Consider the following 16,818-nt stretch of genomic DNA (forward strand, 5'->3'; position numbering starts at 1 on the left):
CCTGCTGGATTATGGCCTTTGAGGACATGTTGCACCTATACATTTCAAAATCATAAATTTTCCTTGTAAAGTAAGGTATTTGAACATATTGTTTGATTTGAACAATTTGTACTGCAGTAAAATAATAACATCTTAAAACTGTATTTACTATGGAAAGAAAAAGTATTTATGAACAGGAACACACAAGGCAAACACTTTTTTGTAGTTTTAAAATACAAAATCTTCTATACTGTGTGGCCACTGATTCAATTTTCATATATTTTTTTACACAGGTGTCTTTGGAAAACACTGTGAGCTGAACAGTTATGGTTTCGGGGAGTTATCCTATATGGAATTTCCTAGCCTGGATCCCAACAATAACTACATTTACATTAAGTTTGCTACCATTAAGGACAATGCTCTTCTGATGTACAACCATGACAACAAAACTGGAGATAAGGCGGAGTTCTTAGCTCTTGAAATTTTTGAGGGAAGAATGAGATTCTCCTTCAATTTAGGAAGTGGAACCTACAAATTAATAACAATGAAACAGGTTTCAGACGGACAGTTCCACACTATCATTGCAAGGAGGGCAGGAATGGTAAGTTTTTTTCATAAATGCTAGCAAGGTACAGAACTAGTAAACAATATCAACCAAACTTTGTTTTTTATAGTGCCTTAGAAGGAAAATATTCTTTAATAAAATGCAAATAGTCTAGATATTATATCTGTTTTTTTGCTACAAAACAGCATAACATGAACACAAAATTAGAAAACAAATGCACTTTTTCTGTAATAATATTTCTAAGTATTTCTGTCTCTGTAAAATACATGTATATTACATATGTATCTAACCATGTTTCCATATAATAATCCTTTCTTAAAATGTTATTGTTGAAGCCATGGATTAAAATGGAAGTGGCTACTTTGCATCAGTTGAAATTCAAAGGCTTCAAATTATAATCAAAATCTCCATGATGGCAGCTGCGCTCACAACTTTATTAGTTTGTAATTAACTTCAAAAACATGCACGTTTAGTTTTATGTTAGAGTTTCGGAAACAGTGCTAGCCGTTTTGGTGGCTTAATTCATTGCTGAGAATCAACTCCTTCTTCAGCCTTTTTCTGAGATAGGAAAAATTGCTAGCATGTCAAAATTTTATAATGGAAGCCCCCTGCAGGACTTCAAATCTGTCATTTCCTGTGGTGCTTTGGGATTTCTTAGGAAACTGGTAAAATCGTTAAATTGTCAGCTTTAAGATAGTGTAGAATGACACGATGGAAAGGTACACAACATGTAGGCAGAACTGTAATTCCACCCTACTGTACCAGCAATGTTGTGTGTTCACTTAGAAATCGCCATATTAAAGCTGTAAACTGAATAAAACAAAGGAATGCATGTGTTTTAACTGCCAACTCCCTCAGGTAGTATAAAGCAAACCTACCATGTTTGGAAAAGGTGATGCGGTTCATTTAGGTGGTCTTGTGGAGGCATTCCAAAAGTTTTTCTACCTGGTTTTAAACCAACTGTAAAGTAAGCATGCGAGCCATTTTTCCCCCATGGGCATTGTACATCGGTTACTGTTTATTTTCACAAAGTATTGTTTATTTGTAGACATTTTTATATAATTAGATATAATTTATTAATTGAACAAATTGTTTTTAGAAATAATTCAGAAATTTTTTGACTTCAGTTCTGAAATTTAAAGGTGATTTGATAATTCCATGATTGGGCTTTGTATTGAGGTTGCTTTAAGTGATGGATTTATTTGTCCCATTGACCTTCAGTGTTGTTTTGTTATTTGGATAGATTTTATTTTTTTAGAAGGTTTATATTTACATCTGTTGCTCAATAAATGAGTCATGCAGTGCAGCCTGACACAGTATATTTAAATTTGGTTAAATGTTAAATAACTTTTTTAAAAATCATGTTATTAATAAGAAATACTTAACATTTTAAATACCAGACACAACCTACTGTATGTTTCATTTTTTGTTTCAATCCAATTGTTGTAAAGGAAATGAAATAGAGGGGTTTGTAGGAATGTGAACAAATTTCTAACACAATTGTTGAGTGAATCTTGCTTGAGCCAGAGCAATGCCATTTTTTTTACATAGAAGCTGCCCCAGTACTAATCTGTGTTTATAAGGGCTCTCTATGTTAACTAAACTCAAACGTGGTCCTAGTATACTGTCAGAATGTAGCATTTGATTTTAATTATTAAGTCTTTTCAAGACAGACTTTGTAGTAGTGTGAGAAACTTGACAGCATGGTTTCATACTAGACCAATTGTTGGAAAATACATTAATACAGTGCCCATATGCTTTGTATTTTTAGCTGTTTCTTCCCACACATTACCTCAAAACTTTAGTGGGTTTGAACTGAACAAAATGTCTAGGAAACATTTTCCATATTAAAATGTATTTGCATTAGTAATTACAAATTTGCCTTTAATGGGACTTTTCATCTTCTAAAATAGGGCTAGAATGCCCCTGAGGCAGATTTCTACTTAATACATTGTAGGTCACTCAATTTTGTCAATAAAGCCGTATCATTTTCGTGTATTAATGATTGTATTTCAATTACTTTTGGTATGTGATGGTAGTCATACCTCATTGTTAGTTACAGTATGTTGACATTTTCTAATTCAAAATTCTAAAAAACATATTAAAGACTGCCAAATGTCAATATTTGTACTGTACACTCAACCTATAATCCTACTATGTTTATGTTACCGATTACCCTGTTATACTCAATTAACTGATGCCCAAATAATGTGACCAACATATTTTGTAAACTGTACATAGTGAATATTAAAATTTGACCACATTGAATAGGTGAAGTAGTACAAAAGGCATGAGTTTTGTAACAGGTTTGTGGATCTTTTCACTCTGAAAAAATCACTTTGCTTGCTGGATAAATTTAAAACAGGAGGGCTTAAAGAAAGTTTGGCTTGCTCATGCTGCATTTTTTGATCTGTGCCTACTTAATAGCATTGACAGTAAGAGACACTGTGTGAGGACCAGCTGCTTCTATTCAGTTTCCTAATCCATGTTCATCTGAGGTTTCATGTCAAACCATCCAAAGCAAAAGAAGCCAATCAAATGCCTTCCAATGATTACTTAGTTCTTTTGCAGTAGTGTGTGGTTTTCATTCTGGCAGCATCAAATTACTGATGCTCATCTTAAAAAGCGCAACATTCAGATATGTTAATTGTCTTTTTATTTTGATATAAGAGCACTATTTTTATACTGCCTTGTACCCATTGCTTGCTGGGATAGGCTGCAGCTTCCCTATTATTCTGAATTGGATTTAGCATTAGAAAATGGATGTTTCGAGTAGCGTTTCTTGCAGTGTATTTCCTTAGAGTTACATATAGTTCAATAATAGATAGGTGGCTTTGTAAAAATATACTTTATAACAAAAAATATATAAAACCTATAAAATTATACATATTGTGGAATATCATACAGCTGAAATTATGACCAAAAACAACTAGTCTTGTAAGGACTTAGTTATTTTTCTAGAAAACGTATCTGCTGTGCAAGTAAAAAAAAATCGATTAAGAGATATCATAATGTTTAAGACATTGATAAATATCACCATAATGTTATTTTTATCAGAAAATAATTTATGATAAATTATTCTTTTTAGGCTGCTTCTCTGACTGTAGACGTATGTTCTGAGGATCAGGATCCTGGATACTGCACTGTGAGCAATGTTGCTGTCCATGCTGACTGGTGAGCAATGTCATTGAAGTGCTGAGAGAATTCAAAATCTTATTAAGAAGAATGTCTTGATGCTATTTCACATTAAATAATGATCGTGAAATTCGAGAGAAACTGTTATATGAGTGTTGCAGAGTTTGAATAACTCTAAGCTGTGGTGCGTTTTATTCCTGCTAGGACACTGGATGTGCAGCCTAACCGACTCACAGTCGGAGGTGTCAAGTCAATAGAGCCAATTCTTCATCGCAAAGGACAAGTTGCCACCCACGACTTTGTCGGCTGCATAATGGAGTTTGCAGTCAATGGACGACCTTTAGAGCCAAGTCAGGCTTTGGCATCTCAAGGAATCCTTGACAGGTCTGGCATCGCTTCCAGTCATAATACTGGTTATCCTTTTTTGTTATGAATTGTTGAAGTCAAATGTCCGATGTGGTATTCACAATCTTTCATATTTAACATGCTTTTTTCTCTGGACTAGATTTCTTATCTGACATTCCTTTTGTTCCTTAGATGTCCAAGATTAGAAGGAGCTTGCACAGGAAATGTTTGTAAGCACGGAGGAACCTGTGTGGACAACTGGTCGTGGCAACAGTGTAAATGCATGGAAGGGTTTACTGGAAAGTACTGTGAAAAATGTGAGAATTCTTTCAAATATCTAGCAAACATTTTTGGCATTCATAAATACAAATTATCAAAATGTTGAAGAATAAATAAAGTTAAATCCTTTAGAATATAGTAATGGATAATTTAGTCTCATTTAAACACCATGTGGCATTTATAATAACAGTACAGCCATTTAGCTTGTGTATTTACATAGCTATGGTTACTTAGTTAATTAAAAAAAAGTCTGACATATTGCACAGCTAGACTGAAACTGGGATATATTAGAATGGTTTATTACTTCATAATTAACAAGTAAAACAACCTGTCTTTTTTGCCATATTAGATTCTGGCATTGAATGAAACCTGGCAGTATGCCTCCAATTACAGTAATTATTCCGAAGCTAGATTAGCAGTATAGTGCTTTGGGTTTCAATCTATTAAACAATCACTTTTCAAATACTTAATATAATTCTAAGAAGTAAAGTTAAGAAGTAAACACACAGTCAAACTTTAAATCAGCTGTATTTACTCGGCTACAATCTGTTCAAGTGTTACGAGTAAGGTTATAAACATTTCTAACATTAATAATGTTATAAACATCTCTAAAAGTTATATACCCCTATACCTAGGGTTAAGGCTGGGCTGAGGAGTGTGTTTCAAGCTATGTTCAGCATTAGGATTCTGTTTGTAACATCTAGTTAATTTGCACAAGAAATTGGATATCATTACATTTATGCTACTCTAAAAAATACTTTAAAAATATTTCATGGATAAACTGTTTATAAATGACATTTGCAACCCTTAATCTAAAGTGTTGTCCTGCACATGAATAACTGCCGGTGAAATACAACTTTAAAGGTTACTCTGGAAAAACAGTTTTCTGATTTGTTTATTTTGTGTGTGGTCCTGCAGTCATTACTGTGGATACAGCACTGTCTCTGGATGGCAGTGGCCGCCTGGACTACTCCATAAACCAGAATAAGAAACGTGACTTTTTGCTGGAGGAGAGTTTAAGAGGCTCTGTCCATGATCCAGTGAGTCTGAACAGCCTAGACGTGAAGTTCAGAACAAGGAGCAAAAATGGAATTTTGTTTCATGTCCAGGAAAGCAGCAATTACACTACTGTGAAGGTAAGATTAAAGCAAATGCTCAGATGATTTGATTGGACTGCTGCAGGGTTGTGTGTCCTTATCACCTCTTCCATTACCCTGTGCTCTTTCATTTCACTGTATTAGATGTTTGACTAATACTGGGCATTTTTCCAGACGCTGAAAACTCATTCATCTCCTTAACTATTCCCCAGTCAATTCCAAGGGACAGAAAGGTCTCTTTGGTTTTGTTTTGCAGTGTTTTTGACTATACTCCAGAATACTACTACTGTAAGCCCCAAAGAACTAATATTCAATGTCTTACTTAATAAATGTTGCAACAAAGTGCAAAATAAAGTACAGATTTATTTCACAGATCACTCATTATCCCCTCTTATTGGGTCAAAAGGATTTTCTTGAATGTAACATTTCCTATTTTTTATGGGACTCTTAAATCAAAGTTTTATTGTACTGTAGTTATTTTCTAACAGTGTGGTATTTTTTTCATAAAAAGCAACATTGAGTTTTTCTTCTCCGGGCATCATATCTAAAATATTTTTTTAGTTTATATCTATATTTCTAATGCCAAGTACATACAGTATCATAGTGTTGTTTATTTGTTAAAAATATCCTTTACTGGCATAAAGCATTTAAATGTTTCTTCATAAAGTAGTTAGCATGTAATGTTATAAACATATTTCAGTTATATCATAATGTAGTTCTGGTTGATGTGGTCCGAAAAGAAAGAAGCAATAAAAATATTTTCCAAGCAAATTACATTTCTCTATGCTGTAATTAATTTTGGAACTTTCAGCCAAAACTGCACATTGACCATTTAATATTACACAGTGTAACAACCACAGCTTTACCTCAACTGAAGAAGAGGAATTTGAGGAAAAGTTATTATCATAGGAAACTTGTACAGTATAAGCATTTCCATTCTTTGAGAAGAAATCTCAAGGATATTTAAATAAAAGTAATTGTGTATCATTTTCATCAGCCTGATGCTCATGCATACAATATTGAATAGACTTTGTTAAACAGCAGAGGAGGAAGTTTGTAGAAGAGAGGAAGGGCTCTGCAGACAATATTGTGTTTAGCCCTGTGGAGCGCTGAGTCAAGTGTAGCCCTTAAAAGCACTGGAAAAAGACAAATGTAATCAATGTGAATCTTGTACATCAGAGATCCCGACTCTACTTTGCAAATACATCCTGCTGTGTCACCTTAAATAGATGATGTGATTAATGCCTAGTTTGTATGGCATATTCCAGCATGCCATAAATGTTGCAATTAAAGGCATGGGTCAATTGTAAGAAAATGATTCATGGTTAACACAGTCACTTATTTAATAAATACCAAATAAAGGTATATATATGGTATAATACATAAATAATGCCTTTTAGTCAATTTCCCGTTAATTGTACTCACCATCAAGTATATACATACCTGCATTCACTGTATTTATTAAAATTTGCATTTGTTTACGTGAATTTCTTCTTGTGATCCCTTCTGTGGATTTGGAAAATACATTTTCAATGAACCAAAATAATTTTACTAAATGAAAACTTTACTACTTTGTCATTCTAGAATAGAACTATCTAAAATAATAAATTTCTGCAATTTAATTAAGTTATTTTGGAAATGTTGTACCCATTGATTAATTTGATATGTTTCTTATGGAACTGATGAATGTGAAACACCTTAACTATGTTTAAAATGCACTGAAGCTGTACACTATATAAAAATTCTAAACCCATTTCTGGGTTGGAAGACACATGTATAAAATCAACAATGCCTGTGGCTTAATTATATAGTAGGTTTCTTGGGTATTTTGTGATTTAACATATATATTTTTTATGTTCCAGATAAAGAATGGCAATGTGCATTACATTTCTGATGCTGGCATTGGTGGAAAGGTAGAAAGAACTATGCCTGAACTGTCTGTGTCAGATGGTCAGTGGCACACTCTACAGCTTCAGAAGAATGGTTCTATCACATCCATTCGCATTGATGGTTCCTATTTAAGGGAGATTCTTCATAATACACAGAATTTTGGAGGGGTTAATGTATTAACACTTTCACTCGGGGGAACTCCTCCTGGGCCATTGCAGCAGAAAACATCCTCAGGTAGGTTGCTAGATCAATGACAGCTTCTGCTACTTTGTTTGGTAGATGTACAAATACGTGCAGCCACTAATTTTCAAAACACTAGTGTGATGACAAATTCAAATGTAATCCTGTCAAAGTAACAATATAATTTCTGTACACAATGCTGTGAAGAAGTTAGGTTGGTCCATATTCTTGGATATTTTAGACCGTTTTAAAATATAAAAAATGTTTCTGCTGTAGAAGTGCAAAATAACTTCCAGAACCAACCAGATTACCTCACAGACTGAATGGCAGCACTTTGACTATTGCAGGTGGTTATCATTTCCTTCAATTCCCCAAGAAGTCAGAGGGCTTCAGTTCAGAGTAATGGCATTTAAGGTTACTTGGAAAAGTGTTTATAAGACCTTGAAGAAAATAAAAGCTTATAATATAGGACGAACTCCAGTTAGGCACATTTTTAACATATGATTTTTAACATGTTATATTGTCAGTATCATTGTTTTAATTATCTAAATAGAAAGCTGCTTCTTCCTGAGTCTCAAGGCCCAAAATAAAGTTTTAAAGACACAGCACTTATTTTAGAAATAATTCACTCCTTTAATGACCAAAACTAGCCTTACCTTATAGTGTAGTCTTGTAGCAGCATACACGATAGCAGGATGACACCCACAACAGTGTTTGCTCATCCTCTCAACTCTAAAGCTCCCCAAAGAGGTCCATGGTGAACTCCTCTTCACCACCATCTCACTCACAGTCTCTTACAGGAAAACTCAATACAACAGTAACAGTCACAATGGAGCAATAAGGCAGTAGCAAACAATGGAATGTTAACAAGAGAGTTGTTCACCTCTCTGTGAAGCCTGAAATCCCATCATGTGTAAATTACGTACAATTTAGATCGCCCCGAACTCAGGGTGGAGTACATTCTTCACCCTGGTAGGGTCAAGGCAATCCAATTTAAGATGAATGTTGGACTTTCACAGTTTTTACATTCACAGTTTTACAGAATTTTAATAACCTTGGATTATATGTTAAATTAAAGATAAAATCTGTTAACCAGTGCATCAGGCAACACATGAGAGGAGTGTAGTTGGCCTATCATGCTAATTTGATTATTTATTTGTCTCTATATTCCCACAGTCAATTTCTGTATATATGGTGCCATTGCTTCATTTTGTCTTAACGTTCTTTCTTATTGTATTCTTATTTATTAACAGAACAAAAGCACATTTTAGTGGATAAGGAACATAGGAGAAAAATCCTGCCTCAAGTAGACTCCTATTTTTTTAATGTGCAACCTTCCAATGACCTATTTTATTCAGACACAGAAATAATTGTAGCCACACAATATGATTGATATATAATGTGCAATATTGGGAACTTGGAATAAAGTAGCTGGTGATTTAGTAACTTCTTTCTGTGCCAAAATCTTCAGTTTCTAAAATTGCATCTTAATGGCTTTAAAATACACAGGATTTTAGCAGGTTTATATGACATCAGTCTTATCATTTATACAGTACAGCTTCCAAAATACAATGAACTAGTGCCAAGTCACCTTATTTATAGCAAATGCTGTATTTTGTTGTTCTTTTTATGTTTTTCAGGGTTATCATTATTTTCAGTGAGCTGACTATGCTGTAATTCTATTTCATCAACCAATCAGAATATTGCAACTGTGTCCTAATATAAGTAATATGAAATAGAAATATTTCTGGCATACAACTCAGACTTACTTTGTAAAAGTTATCAATAACACGCTCATAAAATAAGTAGTATGGTGATTCATTTCTGTGTATGCCAGTGCTGCCATTGAGGTACAGAAATTAAATTCGGACATTATCACTCTCAATATGTTAAAGTCAAATTCTGTGAAAAGATTAATTGATTTAATGTATCAGTCTAAAAAGCATTATTCTTTAAAAATATTTTAGAATATAGTGAATCAATTAAACTGTTTATACAGTTTTCATACAACACAAATTAATTTCTCATTTCACTTTTTGAAATGTAATGTCTGTAATTTTTCTCAGATATATGTTTAAAAAAATATTATATGTAATGTTTAATATGACCCCAGGAGTACTTTCCACTATCTGAATTGCTTTTCCTTATTTTTTAAGGTTTTGATGGCTGCTTTGCTTATGTTAAATACCAAGGAGAAATCCTGCCTTTCAGTGGGGAACACAACTCCGTCACAATATCGAAATCACATCCATCTGTTAAGATTGGCTGTAGAGGACCAAACGTGTGTGCCAGCAATCCTTGTTGGGATGACCTTATGTGTGTAAATCAGTGGTATGCTTATGAGTGCGTTCTTCCAGGTGACTGCTCCTCCAGCCCGTGTCAAAATGGAGGGAGCTGTGAACCGAGCTCTCACTCTGGATTTACCTGCACTTGTCCTGAGTTTTACACTGGAAAGACATGTGAGACTGTGATGGCTTGTCTGGGTGTGCAGTGCCCCCAGGGAACTCTGTGCAACATCGGTAATAATGGAGGCTTTGTCTGTAGTTCTAATCCACAGGCTGATGAACTGTCTCTTCCCATATGGGCTGTGCCTGCTATTGTAGGGAGCTGTGCCACTGCCTTAGCCTTGGTGGTTTTGAGCTTGATCTTGTGTAACCACTGCAGGGGGCGCAAGACCAAACTGCCAAAAGAGGAGAAGAAACCAAAAGAGAAAAAGAAGAAAGGGAGTGAGAATGTGGCTTTTGATGACCCTGATAACATCCCTCCATACGGAGATGACATGACTGTGAGGAAACAGCCCGAAGGGAATCCCAAACCTGATATAATTGAAAGGGAAAATCCCTACCTTATATATGATGAAACAGACATTCCTCATAATACAGAAACTGTACCCAGTGCTCCTTGCGCACCTTGTGTGGGTACTGAAGCTGATATAGAGCACTATGATATTGATAATGCCAGCAGTATTGCCCCTTCTGATGCAGATATCATTCAGCACTACAAACAGTTCAGGAGTCACACACCTAAATTTTCAATTCAAAGACATAGCCCTCTAGGGTTTGCACGACAGTCTCCTTTACCACTTGGAGCAAGTAGCTATACGTACCAGCCTTCTTACAGCCAAGGTCTTAGGTCAACTCCATTAAGCCATTCCACTTGCCCTACTCCTAATCCTCTTTCTCGGCAGAGCCCAGCTCCTTTTTCCAAACCTTCCTCCTTCTACCGTAACAGTCCAGCTAGGGAACTAAATCTCTCCAGGAGAGAGGGAAGTCCTCTGGACTTGCACAATGAGGTGTGTCAGCCTGGTATTTTCAACTATGCCACTAGGCTGGGAAGGAGAAGTAAGAGTCCTCAGACAATGGCTAGTCATGGTTCTAGGCCTGGGAGTCGTCTAAAACAGCCGATAGAACAAATTCCTCTTGAGACAGGGCCTCCAGTTGGGCTCTCTATAGAGGAGGTCGAGAGGCTGAACACACCCCGACCGAGAAACCCCAGTATCTGCAGTGCCGACCATGGGAGATCTTCTTCAGAAGAGGACTGCAGAAGACCTCTTTCCAGAGTCAGAAATCCTGCCGATGGGATCCCTGCACCAGAGTCATCCTCAGAGAGTGACTCGCACGACTCCTTCACTTGCTCTGAAATGGAGTATGACAGAGAGAAGCCGATAGCTTACAGTTCCAGGATGCCTAAATTATCTCAAGTCAATGAGTCAGATGCAGATGATGAAGATTACGGTGGTAGGTTAAAGCAGAGGAGGTACTCCAGCCGTAGAGCAGAAGGAGGGCCAAGCAGCTCCCAGGTGCCTTCAAGTGAACATTATTCATTAACACATAAACTAGGCCAGCAAACTGGGAGTTTCAATTGGGACAACCTGTTAAACTGGGGCCCTGGGTTTGGCCACTATGTTGATGTCTTTAAAGATCTTGCTCTACTTCCGGAAAATGCAGCTGCAAAAGATATTGAACTGAACAGTGGGGATGGCGCTGTAACCATTTCAAATGAAGGGGAGGCAGAACAATATGTCTAAGACCTTATTTATATTAAATGAAGGTTTCTTCATGAAGGGAAAAGGGATGAAAATAACAAGCTATGAGCCTTGAAAAAAACATTTAGTTTTCCATTCAAGCAGGATGGTCTTAATTTTTTTTAAATGAAAGGCAGAAATGACATCTGAACTTGTCACAAATGGAACTCTTAAAAATATCACACAAACGTGTTCTCTTTCCACCATAAATTATGGTATTGGTCTTTGAAGTATCCACGTGTGCTATTCATGAAAAACAAATTAATTCTAAAGGCTTACAACAACTGCCATATCTCAATTAGGACTTCAAGTTAAAGTAAAAAATAAGCTAATAACGTCACTATCAAGTTTAATTGCACAGACCCAGGATTTTTGAAAATAACAAAACATTTGAAGACAAATTTTACCATTGTGTAAAATGTATTTTTCAGTTAAATGGTTTTCTTACAAACTGTAAAAGAAGCATTTGGTCTCTCACATATGATGTGCTGTGTAATATTCATGAACACACACTTTGGCCAGCATTTTAAATCACTCTTGCCAATGTTATGTGAAGGCTCAGAACTACCTGTTATATAGTATGTTTTGACTCAAAAGACCAGCTAAGCATTTTAAGAGCAGAAACTAATAAACCACTGCCTTACAGACATTTGAGGATTTGCTAGAAAATCAGAAACGTTCCTTTGCTTTTGGAATGAAATGTTTGAGAATGTTGTTGCCACAGTCTTTTGAATTCTCTGGGGCCAGCAAAAGGGAAGTATAGAGTGTGCCTGGTGGATCTTGATGTTAACCTCTACCACACAGACTATGAACTTGTAAATTTACTTAAATGAAATTCTTGAAGGATTTTGTTATTGTTGTTGTTTGTTTTTTGAAAATCTTAAAGTTTCTACTTTTGTACCATTTAATAACTTAAATTACGTACTTAAGCTGTGTTTTTATGAGTATTTTCATATGCTGAAAATAATTTTCTTACTTTCAGGGAAAGTAAGATGAAGTACTTATTTTTACTATTTGTTACTTATGTAACATCAGTATTTTCCACTTTTTGATAAAACTGTAACATACTGTATGCTTTATACATGTAAAAACCAATAACAGAATAAAAATATTTATTTAAAAATGTCAGTTTTATACAGATAGTTGTGGTTAATAATCAAGCTCCAGGCAGCAGTGATTCAGAGGGAAAAGGAGTCAATAGACTTTGTTATGGATAGAAAATCTTTATTTGGTCTATCATATGCTGATTTATTAGAAAAAAAAACATTTTAGAAAATGTTAGCATTCAATAATGTGGGTGGTGAAGTATGTTTACACCCAAAGGACGCTACCTCTCTCTGACCTGGATTTAAATCCACTCCATACTGAATTGTACAAAATATTTTAAAGACCATTGAGAACCTAAATGAAACTGAGCTACAGTGCTCTTGGCCAAATACAACATTGAGAAGGTCCACAATACAGACCTATATTGCTTTCAACAATTATTTACATCTGGCTGAATGAGCAGAAAATTTCTAAAAGCCCAGTGATTCTGTACATGACATGCTTATCTTTTCCCTCATCAGCAGTCTGAGCTTGGGAAAGCTGGAAATGTAGCCTGTGAGGAGTGACAATGAAAATCTGTGTAAATGTGGCCTATAAGTCCAAGATGCTGTCTGGCTATGGAAAGTCAAATGCTGACAAATTGTTCTGTGGGGTTTCTTATTGTGCTATGGTTAAGATAACTAAGACTTAACATGCACTGGAATTTGAGAAAGTTTTGTACAGGTCTTTAGATGTATAGCTAGCTTAACTGGCTGTGCGACCTATTGCAATAAGAAGTATAAGCATGATTTGTCATACTTAGTTTTAACTATTTTGGACTCGTACTGCATGTTTACAAGAAAATAAATAAGTGAGAAATTTGAAATGAGCTGTGTTAACTGGTGAGTTAAAATATATGTATTTGTAGAATAATGTATTTTCTTGGTTTCTTTTTGTGTTGTATTCTTTTGAGAATTTGCATTGATTCTGAATTGTGTAGGATCAACAAATCATATAGTCCTTGGGTAGCATTTAGGTACTATAACAACAATATTTTGTTAATTTTATATGATCTTACTGATAACTTAAATATAAACTGTATTTACAGTATGTCCACTACTTTAAACCTACTTTTATATTAATACTCAATACTCAGGTTCTACAAGAAATAAGAGGTTATAAAACAATTGCTTATATCCAGTATATCTTCCTTTCTGTTTTTTTACATTTCACCCATTTTCTGTGCTATTTTCTGCTTTTTTAATTCTTTGAATGCCTTAAACAGACCTAAAATAGGCCAAATAAAAGGTTTACTTTTTTTTAAACACTCTTCACAAATATCTATACAAATTATGCAGCTATTAATTATTGTTCCAGTTCATAAAGGGGTATAGTTTCACACTGTAGCAGGCAAAAGTTTCTGCTGCTTCATCACATATTTCAGGAGGGGGAGGATTAATTGTGCCTTTCAAGTTTTCTCAAACTCCCTAAACAAACTTTACCTCCTATTTCATCCTCCTACCTTTATTCTTCACTCTCTCATGTCTTTGTAATGGTGTACCATCTCAAGCTGAGATGGAGCCATGGAGCATTGTCCCTCTTAGCCCACCTTCCTGTCAGGAAAGAGTTGAGTACTTGAGTCAACTAATGTGTTATCATAGTGCATAAGTACTCATGATGCAGATATTGCTTCTTTCACAATGTTGTGAATGGGAGAGATATCATCCTTCTGGTAATGAGGGATAAAGAGCACTCATTTTTTCTCATTAACTTACTTATAAAAGTCAAGAAGTCCACTGAGTGAAAATTATGTCTTTGAACTCTTGACTTTAACTTTCTGTCAAGTATTTTGTGCCGTGTGAACAGATAAATTTGGTGCAAGTATTGGAATTGATTTGCCCCAGGGTCTAAGCTAATGGTTGCCACATTGTATTGTTAAGTTAGATACCAAAAAAAAAAACAGCAACAAATGGTGTTGTTAATCAGCATGCAGCGATTGTGGTTTAGATATTTTTTACAGTTGGATATTATGCCTTGAAAAACTGCAGAATATGCATTAGTAACAAAGTGTAACAGCAACAACAAAAAAGAGATCATAGACCAGCTTAAACCTTTCAAATCTGTTTTGTGGTTCCTATAGAAAATGGAGGATTTAACCATAAAAACTGTATAGCTAGCAGGTATGAAAGACAATACTTTTCTAAATTTTAGAAAGGAAATATTGTAAAAGCACTTTGTCAATTTTATAATTATAATAGCATTATGAATGATGGAGCTTTATCCTGGTCTGACTTTAACTCCAAGAGAGTGTTTGAGCTTTTGTGACCAATTGTACTTGACTTTAGCAAATATATAATGGTCAGTAAAGGGAAATGGACTTGTGTATTTCAAAGGAAGCTGCTACCGGGAACCACACAAAACTGAAAGGCTTTCTAATCGAAGACAAATGGCCAGGAGGACACCCATTTGTATGTAAGTACTTACATCTGAAATAACAGCAGATCTACAAATTATCACCCTGTCTTAAGGGGTGCTCAAACTCACATCTGTAAAAAAGCTGTGGGTTCGGTTTAGTTATTTGTGTTTAATACCGAGTGTACTGAAGCCAAGTGATGCCTTTCAACATACATAAAAGCATCAGAGAATTAAACCATGGGAAATTAAAAACAAACATTCTTACTTATATACCACTGCCAGTCTTGATTTTTTTTTCTCTAAACATCATTGTGGCTTTTCAATGAGTGGAGAAAGATCACTGTCTGGTCTTCCATATCTTTCCTGTTTTTCTTGTTTTTTAATTGTTTTACATCTAATACACTAAGAAGATTCCACTGGCAAACAACTAAAACTGAGGACTGAGGTGCTCACGACAATTGGTATATTCCAGTAAGCTCTGATCTGAAACTTCTGTCACAATGCTGTCAGTAGGCTTCAACATTAGATTCTGCTAAGTACAATCACATACATCTGTTTTGCATTCTCGCACTACTCACTGCTGTTTCAGCATTTTCATTTTTTATTTTTTTAATTCAGGAGAATGCTGACTTAAGTGCTGCTTAGCTTGCTGGTTTGGCAATGTATGATACTGTCCATTGGAAAAAAACAGGATATTATACAGCTACCATGTATTATTTTTTTCTAAACATGGAGAACAAAACATGTTTTAGTGTTTCTCCTCTTCATATCATTTAAAGATCATTATAATAAACAGTTGTGTTTAGTATAATTGCTTTACCTGCGTCACTGAAATTAGTGATTGTTGTAAGTTATATAAAAAGTAAATAAGCAATTATATAAATATGAAATTATTGTCAGCATCATATACAAATATGCCAAAGGTACCTGTAGAATTAAAAAGCAATTCTACTCTTATTTTGATCCCAGTTTTTCAACCTAGTGCCAGCTGTTTCAGGGAGCTGCTGATCTTTTTAACAGTATTAAGGTTTAAGAAAATCAATATCTAAGCATGATGAATAAATTCATATTTTATAGTTACCATCTTAAAACAGAATTAAATGTTTTGAAATAAGTCCAATGTTCTGATATTTACTAATATTAAAAGTGATTAATTTCCTCATTCAAAGCTGTCACAGATCATGTTTTATTGTGGTTAAATAAAAAGACTTTATTAACAATTCATGTACCAGAAATAAAAACCAGTTAAACCTACAGTAGGTGATTCTGAGTCATACAAGCTATATTACTATTTGTGTCGGTAACATAAGACTCCTGTTGATATGCCTCTGGTAGACTGTAATAATATTCAAACAGTAAACAATGTGTCATGTACTTAGCACAGTGAACACACAATAATGGGGATTCTGATGCTGTGCATATGCATCAGCCACCAACTTCTTTTTTACATAAGAAGGATCTTATCAAAACAAAAGTGGTCAGTAAACCAAAACAGATGATTTTACACATACTGTGGTAAAGCCACAGTAAATAATGGACAAAAACAACAGTCTTAAAACCCCTGCTGAAGACTGCTAGCTCATATAAACAGTTGGTATCATAATGCTTTTGAAAGCAGATCGCTTGAATAAATGTTTACTCCACCCCTTCATACAGATATGTGGAACACAAGACTTAATATGAGTCCCATCATGGTGGAACAAAATAAATACTGCTCGCTCTTCACAGGATAAACATAAAAGAGAACACATAGCTTACAGAGAGCCTCACAGAGTAGACAAAGCTGCTTTCATTAACGGTGTGGGACCAAAGAAAAACAGCAGCCTCTTACAGTGCAGCATCTAGTATAAGTGACAGTTCTTTACTCTTAATTACTTGTTAAA

The 16,818-nt window shown here is 34.9% G+C and overlaps 1 protein-coding gene across 1 annotated transcript in view; it reads left to right on the forward strand.

Moving 5' to 3' along the window:
- fat4 (FAT atypical cadherin 4) overlaps positions 1-12,617 on the forward strand; it is a 98,409-nt gene extending 85,792 nt beyond the window's left edge. The window contains exons 11-17 of the mRNA XM_088921256.1: positions 273-580; positions 3,633-3,718; positions 3,884-4,063; positions 4,217-4,341; positions 5,222-5,439; positions 7,263-7,524; positions 9,627-12,617. Coding sequence (XP_088777382.1) covers positions 273-580; positions 3,633-3,718; positions 3,884-4,063; positions 4,217-4,341; positions 5,222-5,439; positions 7,263-7,524; positions 9,627-11,497 — 3,050 coding nt within the window. The 3' untranslated portion in view covers positions 11,498-12,617. The remainder of the gene's footprint in view (positions 1-272; positions 581-3,632; positions 3,719-3,883; positions 4,064-4,216; positions 4,342-5,221; positions 5,440-7,262; positions 7,525-9,626) is intronic.
- Positions 12,618-16,818: the final 4,201 nt, after the last annotated feature.

This window comes from Atractosteus spatula, chromosome 1 (assembly GCF_055471065.1).
Source record: "Atractosteus spatula isolate fAtrSpa1 chromosome 1, fAtrSpa1.hap1, whole genome shotgun sequence".
NCBI classification, from domain to species: Eukaryota; Metazoa; Chordata; class Actinopteri; order Semionotiformes; family Lepisosteidae; genus Atractosteus; species Atractosteus spatula.